The 9,314-nt window shown below is 40.3% G+C and overlaps 1 protein-coding gene across 1 annotated transcript; it reads left to right on the forward strand.

Annotated features, from left to right (window-relative positions):
- The first annotated feature begins 488 nt into the window (after positions 1–488).
- On the forward strand, positions 489–9,087 carry LOC120047592 (islet cell autoantigen 1-like). Its single transcript, XM_038993131.1, has 14 exons — positions 489–599; positions 1,455–1,484; positions 1,593–1,767; positions 1,990–2,062; positions 2,205–2,328; positions 4,162–4,360; positions 4,797–4,922; positions 5,034–5,132; positions 5,557–5,660; positions 5,768–5,808; positions 6,103–6,165; positions 6,337–6,621; positions 7,567–7,659; positions 7,903–9,087. Exons 2-14 carry the CDS (start codon positions 1,468–1,470, stop codon positions 8,022–8,024), a joined length of 1,521 nt encoding a protein of 506 aa, XP_038849059.1. The 5' UTR covers positions 489–599; positions 1,455–1,467; the 3' UTR covers positions 8,025–9,087.
- The last annotated feature ends 227 nt before the right edge of the window (positions 9,088–9,314 follow it).

The following is a 9,314-nucleotide window of genomic DNA, read 5'->3' on the forward strand; positions in this document are numbered from 1 at the left end:
ATCAGAATGTGGACAAGACAAAGGATGCAAGTTAGAACCAGGTATAAACAGAGCTTAACAGGTACATATTTTAGGAATAGTGAGGTGAGTTTTCAGAGCAGTGTGATATTATTATTTTTCCACATTAAATAGGAGCTTGTTAGTAAATGTCCTCTGTAGTGGGCATCAAGCAATGTTTACCTACTGTCCCCATTTAATGTAATTTCTCATATTTACTATCAACCTTGTCCTCAAGGCCACTACAGTTCACATAGGCCTACAATAAAAAATGTATACTATTTTTTTTCTCCCAAAACATTACTTGTAACGTGTGTTTTTTTCACGACGAACACATATGTAATGCAGGGAGGAAATTCATGCAAACCTATCGCCTTCCGCTTTATTTGCTAATCCCAAATATTTGATCAACAAACTGCGACTGCACCCTTTTTTATGGGAGCGAGTTTGGTGCGTTGTTACATGACGTCATCGATCATTCAGCGCAAGGATTGTATTCAACAGAATGAGATGCTGGTTACGCTGTATAGCCTAGTCAATAATAGTAGAATACATGTATGGACGTTGGCTATTGCTGAATGGTAGGCTATCAACACAGCAAGGTATGTGATTTTGATTTTCAATGTAAATTAATTTTCTTTTGGTCAAAAGGTGTTTTGGCGGCTATAAGAATATGGAGAGGGCAGTCTGGTTCACATACGCTGATGATGTAAAGCGTTCTGTGTTTATTCTGGTACGGCGGCCGAGTAAACCGGACATTGCATTCATTCATATGCAGGAATCGTCTTATTATAAATCTTCTGTTATGGCATTATCCTTGGCCATCTGATAATGATAATGTCTTGAACAAGGTGAGTGTTTGCCTTGTCAGCGATAGGCCTAAAACCAGGTACCTTATTATCAGAGGCTGCTGAATCGTGACAGAGTATTGCCAGGCCCTTTCGGGTCTGCACTGTTAGCCTACAGACTAGACTAGCATGATAGGTTGAGCCTTGTTTAATTTTGTAAATGGTTATTGAATATATATATATCTCCTACCTATTTCTCAATGAATTGTTGTTGTTTGTTTTCAACTGTCTATCGAGCAAGAAAATGAGTCCACTAACATAATACATTTTATATAAATGTTTTTTTTTAAAGGTATATAAAAAAATTATCCATTCATGCATGAAAATAACAGAAGGATTGGGATAATACATTTACCATTCTCCCAATCATTTGCCCATGACTGTCAAGGATAACAAGCGGGGCAGCAGGTGCCCTTTTCAAAATGGTGTTGGATGTCAACTTTGTTTTCACAGTAGCTACTTTTGGTTAATATTTGACCTCAACCAATGGGCAGGTAGAAACTCATACAGTTTTAGTCCACTGTCAACACCTTTGGTTCAGACCTACCTGGTGAATGGAGTTGAAGTTGGCCTGCAAAGCCATGACATAACACGTAACCTACGTTACAGGTAACCTGACAAAATGGAGAGGGGGAATTAGTGAGTACACAAACACTCACCATCTTTTAATTAACATCACAAATGTATTTGTTCTTTGCCATATGGTTGATAAAGTAACAAGACTGACTGTTTCGGATGTCATTGCAGTGGTGGCTACTCGCGGGAGTGTTTTGACCGCTTTATTGAAAGCCAAGACTCGTCTGTTGTGAACAAGTTCCAGCAAAAATACTGGAAAACCAAACAGAAGATCATCAAGGTCACGGGAAAGAAAGAGGACGAACATGTCGTGGCGTCAGACGCAGACCTGGATGGCAAGCTGGAGGTTAGCTTCACAGATCAAATGCTTCAAATCCGTTTTGTTACTGTGTCATGGATACATTGTCATAGATACAGAGAACTGTTGTGCCAATTACCAAAGACCTGACAATATCAAGTATCAACCTCTGTTCATCTCACATAACATAGGCAGATGATTGTTAAAGATTTGCATAAAATGCATATATATTTGTTGACTGGCATAAGTCATTTTTCCATGGCATTGTAGGTGTTTCACTCTGTCCAGAGAACGTGCATGGAGCTATTGAAGGTGATCGAGCAGTACCAGAGAAGAATCTGCTGTGAGTCTTTTCACCCTCACATCTGGCACCCGCTTCCATGTCGGACCCAGTTACATCTGGATACCCAAGGTTCTTCTGGACCCGGATTCTAAAGCCCTGTTCAATCCACTGAGTTCTACCATGTGGTTCTATCCCTCTTCAGTTCTATCCCAGGAGGAGAATGAGTTGGGGCGGTTCCTGCGCTCACAGGGCTCCCAGGACCGGACCAGGGCTGGAAAGATCATGCAGGCTACCGGGAAGGCCCTCTGCTTCTCCTCCCAGCAGAGGTTTGTACCTGGACCACACTACCAGAGGACAGACAGACACACTGGATATTGCAATGTAGATAGATAGACAGACAGAATAGGGGGCTCACATTACAAGGTAGGGAGACAGACTACTATCCTGCATGTCTGTCTCCCTCTACTAGAGGAAACGAGACAGACTACTAGTGTAGTGAGACGGACATGTAGGATAGTAGTCATAGGCGGTGTGTCCATAAGGCTAGGGGAATTAAATTGGCAAAATTGTATAGCCTAATTAGCCTACTCCTGTCGATACAAAAAAATGTAATCATTCAAAATAGGCTACTACACCAGAAAGCATGATTTGGCCACAGAGGATCATTAGCTTATTTTAAAATGGGTGGCAGGTAGCCTAGCTGTTAAGAGTGTTGGGCCAGTAACTGAAAGGTCGCTGGTTTGAATCTTTGAGCCGACTAGGTGAAAAATGTGTTTACTGCCCTTGAGCAAGACACTTTACCCTAATTGTACCTGTAAGTCGATTTGGATAAAAGCATCTTCTAAATGTAAAAAAAGATTTGCTGTGAATTGTTTTAAATCGCATTGCCTACAGTCGGAAGGGCCCGCAATTTCTGCAGCGTGCGCGGCAAATACCAAATAGATGATTGTTGAGTTGCGACTGTCAGTGAAAAGCAGAGGCCCAGCCAGGCATATTGCAATATTTCAAAATCCAATTGCGGGAATACATAGTTTTGAAAGCAAATGGCTGTTGCTGTAAAGAGAAGACGATGAAAATACTGTCTTTTAGTTATCAAAATTCTCAACATAATTGAGCGAACAAACTTATCAGCACCATCCGAGATCATCCACTATATATCCCCGGTGAGTGTTCACTGATCAGTGCCACTTGAAAGTTTGTTTTTGGACAATCATTTCCTCTTCCGGGTTAGATGGACGTCATATCGTAAGTATTTGTGTCTCTTTCAATTTTTATTGATCTGTTTGTCATTCTCAGCAGAGTAGGTTACCCTGTCATTTTTGTCGTATTTATAAAAAAATATTCTGCTTATAAAGTGTAGTAGAATTGCATGAAATGTGTTTATGAAAGGCCACATTTTTTCCCGTGCAAAGAAAGAAGTAACATATCTGATATAGCTCTACACGCTCCGCCGTGCATTGAACTGTCTTTTTTTGCGAACAGTGATTGAGTTATATTATTAGCCTAAATCATGACTATCCAATCTACTCATCACATTATGAATAGTAGGCTATCTTACATAAGTCTGCAAATGTGATGATGCATAGAATGCTATATTTTACATTTTTGGGGGATTAAAATGAACTTGAAACTCACCTATGATAGTAGTCTCCCTCTTACAGAGGAGAAGATAGACTACCAGTGTAGAGAGACATGAGATAGAAGATTGCGTCAATTGGCTCCTAAGGGACAGGCTAGGAGTCTGCTGTGTGTAGAGACAAAAAGAGAAAGAAAATGGCATACAGTGACAGCTTTGTATTCCGACAGACATAGGCCTGTACTGTATCAACACAGTACCCAGAGTGTTTGAATAGAAACTGATGACTCATAATTGAGAGTGCTACGATAATCCATGTTGTTTAGGTAAAGGTTTATCAGTTCATTTTTACTTACTGTTTGCCGCTCCATCTTTAAGCTTTAGTGACAATGACCCAGTCAAAAGATTCAGGAGCAGAAAAAAGGTTAACAACAGAAAAAAGGTGAACAGACAATCATCTTCTTTCTAAATGTACATTTTCGTCCAGCTGCTGCTCTTCACTCACTCATCCACATTGTCAGCTGCACTTCATTTGGATGAGTGGATTTGTTCTCTGTTGATGACAGTCTTTTGTCCCCCTCAGGCTGTCTCTGCGTAGTCCTTTGTCTCGCCTCTACCAGGAGGTGGAGACTTTCCGATACCGGGCCATCTCTGACACCTGGCTGACGGTGAACCGCATGGAACAGTCCAGGACGGAATACCGTGGAGCACTGCTCTGGATGAAGGATGTATCCCAGGAGCTCGATCCAGACACACACAAACAGATGGAGAAATTCCGCAAGGTTAGCATAATCTCTTTAGATATAGGTCTCAATCATATCAGGATGAAGGACTGTTTAAACAGTAAGAATGAAGTCGGTTGGCCAGATTGATTAAGCATTTGTACCAGTTTCTTTAGAGCGAATTTAAATCAGAATTTCATAGAATCAAACAAAATGGAAATTGTTATATTTACCACTAGATGGTGCAATTTACTGTAAATTTGTTGTGTGTGATTGTGTACTTCAGTATGGAGCTGATTCATGGAAACTAGGGGAAAGGCATGTTTGCTTCTGTTTTGTGTTGGTTACACTCAAGGGTTATCTTGAGTGAGAAAGACTTCAGTTACACTTGCAACATCTGTGTATTCTCATGTGTGATCTTTATTCCATGCAATGTTGTGCCTATGTTATGATCCTGTCTTCCTTCTGTTGAGTAATATTTAATCTCTCCTCTCAGGTTCAAGTGCAGGTGCGAACCACTAAAACAAGCTTTGACAAACTGAAGAATGATGTCTGCCAGAAAGTCGATTTATTAGGAGCCAGCCGCTGCAATCTGCTTTCTCATGTTTTAACCACATACCAGGTACGCCAGAATATCAAGGAGTGGTGCATGCACAGAAAGTAAAATAACAATTATTGCATAATAGTAATTGTTGGCTACAGCCTTGTGCTAATATGTATTTGTGTGTTTCAGACCACCCTGTTGCACTTCTGGGAGAAGACGTCTCACACTATGGCTGCCATTCATGAGAGCTTTAAGGGCTGCCAGCAATATGAGTTCTCTACAATCAAGGTGAGGGAGGCCTCTATCATATTTTTTATTTTATTTAACCTTTAACTAAGTCAGCTAAGAACAAATTCTTATTTAAAATGACTGCCTACCCCGGCTAAACCTTAACCCGGCTGTGATACAGCCTGGAATCGAACCAGGGTCTGTAGTGACACCTCTGCACTGAGGTGCAGTGCCTTAGACCGCATCGCCACTCGGGAGCCCTATCCCTCTGTAAGCTGTATCATCTTTGTCAGGATTTTGGAAACGGTGAACAGTCCGTTTTTATATCTATGATATACTCAAAAGGTGTCCGTACAGTGTTTTACTTTACAATAACGAAGAACAGTGTGTTTCACCATAAGGCCTCACTTAGATGACAGCACAAGGTGGTGTTGTCAGTGTCATGTCTTGTGACGTTGTCAGTATGTCATTCTTCTACTTCCAGAGCCTCCAAGACCCCATGGATAAACTGTCATCTCAGGGATCAAAGAAAAAGAGGGAGAAGAAAGTCATAACAAAGACCGATCTTGAGGAGACTGCAGATGACCAGTAAGTGAAATCCATACAACATGACAGAATTAATTTAAAGTCTTACATTAGGCTACACAGGATCCTATACTGTACACTACATGTAACATGTTTTTTGTTGTCCTTAGACTTATCTCAATAGATCCCAATGAAGAGTCCAATGAAGAAGGTAACGGACAACAGTTTATTTGTGAATATTTCAACTAATTAACAAGCCATTGTAACGCACACTTGTTCTATATTGATGGATTTAGGACTAGATTAAATCACATTCCCGACACCCGCATAGCTGTTGTGTTGACAGTGTCTGAGGTGGAATTCTGTTAGAGCTGTCAAATCCACAAGTATTATGCCTATTCCGGACATTGCCATTGGCTGCATGGAATCCGGGTTAACGCTTAATTAGATTGAATCTAGGCCTTAAACCAAGTTACCATGCACTTTTCACTCTCATCCTGTGCAGCTCAAACTAAGACACCTTCTGGACAATTCTTTGAAGAAATCGACCTTAATAGACAAATGACAGGTAATGTACAGAAGCACCACCTCAATGTATGTGTCCTAAATGAATACCAGAGAAAAATATATGAACAGATCATGTGAAATTATTTCACCCTAAAAAACATATAATCAACTACCCATTATTAGGCCCTACTGCCCACCTCTAAATAACACAGTATTTGATTGGTAATTCCAGGGCCTGAGGATCTTCTCTCAGCCTTCTCTCGTCAGGAGCAGGAAGAGGGTGGAGAGAGGGACAGCATGGCCTTGTTGAATGAGATTCTGGGCAGCACGTCTCTGGATGAGGGCGAGTTCTCACAGGAGTGGCAGGAGGTGTTTGGTAAGGGGGACCAGGGGAGCAGAGCCACTAGTAGAGGGGGCCTAGTGGAACCCCAGCAGGAGGAAGACTCTTCCATCTTCCTCCCATCTCACCTCCTGGACCAGAACAGGAACAGGAACAATCTCCAATCTTCGCTCTCAGGTCAGAGGTCAAATACTGTAGATCATACAACACTGTTGTGCATATTTATTCATTGGTCAGATTGCATTGCTCTTCATTGAAAAACAAACCATGTGAAGCATCACCGTATTATTCTTCCAAAACACAGGATGTTGTGGAGAGAAAGCATGTAAAAGATCATCCTTGATTAAATTGAGGAGAAATCCCTGACCAGAGTATGAAGCATGCGACAATTGAATCAATTTGTATTATTGGCGTAATTAAATTAAACCCTGTGGTTGGTTAGATTTTATGAATGAGCCCAGAAATGACATAATTAGGGCTGTGCAGTCAGCCTTGACAGTTTTTCTTCTCTCTGAATAAGTACTTCAACAAATAAACCTTTTTTTTCACCATGCGTAACTATTTCCACACTGAGAGAAGTGGCACTAAAATTATTATTTTTTAAACTACAGCTATATAAGTAATAGGCACTGGCTATTTGATTTGCTTACCCATAGCTAATTGCTAATCTCTTTCCATTCCATTTCTCTCTGGGTCTGGGCAACGAATACTAGTCCATCATCTGTTTTTGTGTTTGTCTATATTCACTGTGGGGGCTAGTGAAGTGAACAGTCATACTGAAATATAATCTTTAAACCTCATGTGGATCTAAATGTATTATTAAATAAGTTTCCATTTCACACCACTTGTACATACATACTTGTACGTGCGTGAAACTGGACAAATATAAATAAGTACCCCTTATTTGACCTTTGAAATGGTTATGGACTGACAAAATTGTATTTTGGAGAACATGCATAGATTTTGTAAAGACATGCAGTGTTCAATAATTGCAATATTCTTGTCTATTGCACAAAGTCCTGTTCATACAAAAGTTCTGTGTGAAAGTAATTTATTGTCTCCTGGATCAAGCAACGATGTGTATCCCCTCAAGATGGGTCTAAATCTGCATCTCCCTTCCAGATTGGGCCACGAGCATTCCACAGCCCATCTCCCAGGCAACAGAGCAATCATCTGGAGCCAATCAGAACCCCTCTAGGCCAACAGCAATGAGAGGTAGGATTGGGCCAAACGAGTAAAACATATGAATAGAATTGAAAGAAAGGGTTTAGCTCATAAAAAAATCTGTTTCCAGCAAGAACCTGTGTTTGAGTGCTTTCGGAGTACTTGTTGGGTATAAATATTACCAGGAATAGCACAATGTCTGAGTCAAATGAAGCCCTGTATTAAACAAGACATTACTATTCAACATCAAAGTTTACAGTGTGAGATGGTTTACCTTTGGTTCTGATTGTACAGAGACGCCAGAGACCGCCAAAGACCTTTCAGCCTGGTTTAACCTGTTCGCCGACTTGGACCCTCTGTCGAACCCAGACGCAGTAGGCAGGAGTGGTCAGGAGCATGAGCTTCACAACGCATAGACCTGCGACCTGATTCGCGTCTAGGGATTCTACGCTATAAGTTAGCATAATGCACAACAAGGTTATGGTTATTTTGCTGTTAACATCTGTTCTAGGGTCATCTCTCTCAACCCCTGTCCTACTCCTTACCATTGAGTTAAACAACAAATTGACCCTGGACCAGCTGTTAAGGATGCATTTACTGTATCAATCAATTGAGCTTGAAATCATGAATTCCAAAAGAAAACAAATGTTATGTCTTTTTATGTTTGACATGATTTATCAATGTTTATACGTTAAGTTGTCAGAGGGTAGATGCTTTCAACAACCAAAATATGTACGAAGGATTCAGGATGAGCTTTTTCAGAATTATTGACTTGTCATTCGGGTATACCTGTAAGCTTTCTGGTGGTGACAATGATGAGGCCTTTACACCCATCTCGACAATAGGAAAATCAGTATGAAAGGGTAAAATAAGTATCAGTTTTGTCTGATAGATCATACATTTATTGCATGTTTTGTGTATTCCTTATTTAGTTGTGTGTGTGATTGTACTCATAATATGTTACTGTTGACAATAACATATCTAACATTTGATTTATTTGAGATACCCGGTCTTTAGGGCCTGGAATAAATTTAAGGCGCGTTATAGAGCAGCACACTAGACAGCCGACAATGTACCCTTTTAAGAGATTTTCTCAGACGTTTGCAGAAATCCTATTCACGGTAACCACTGCACATGTCGGCTCAAGCGTAAATGACCTTAGTCTGTTCTATAGCACGCCTCAGATTAAATCCCAGCCTAGGTGTACATTTATTAACTAGCTGCACCTTTTCAAGTACACAATCTGTATTATATTGCTTGGAGAGCAACCTGTGGAAGGGCGAGAATACATATGTTGTAATTGGTGACTGGTTTTAAGTGTGTAAACAAAATTATTAGAGAATGATATTTACATTTTATTAATTGAGTGCTGAAGAAGCGTGCATTTTGATTGTCAGTAAAAATGTTGCTAAATGAGACTAACTTATTAGAATTAAACTATTGCCCTTATTTACATTAAAGCCTTGTTTATTCCTGTTATCTTATGTATTGTTGCTTTATTTGAATGCTGCAAAGCTATGCTGTTCCTCTATTGTCAGGTTACAACTACCACAAGACTGTATTCTTCCTCTTTGGTTAATTAGCTTTGAATAGATAGAGAATGCACACATCCCACTGAATCCCTGAGGCATATGCTGTCACTGTAGGCTTCCTCTGAACCATGAAACTAAACTAATAAGCCAGGTTTTAAGGGGTTCTAGGGCTCA

This window comes from Salvelinus namaycush, chromosome 5 (genome assembly GCF_016432855.1).
Source record: "Salvelinus namaycush isolate Seneca chromosome 5, SaNama_1.0, whole genome shotgun sequence".
NCBI classification, from domain to species: Eukaryota; Metazoa; Chordata; class Actinopteri; order Salmoniformes; family Salmonidae; genus Salvelinus; species Salvelinus namaycush.

Bases quoted from the DNA above. Each gene is read 5' to 3' on its own strand.
- LOC120047592 (XM_038993131.1), top strand. The intron at 1,768-1,989 runs GTTAGCTTCACA...ATGGCATTGTAG, and splicing joins ACCTGGATGGCAAGCTGGAG to GTGTTTCACTCTGTCCAGAG. The intron at 5,661-5,767 runs GTAAGTGAAATC...TGTTGTCCTTAG, and splicing joins GAGGAGACTGCAGATGACCA to ACTTATCTCAATAGATCCCA.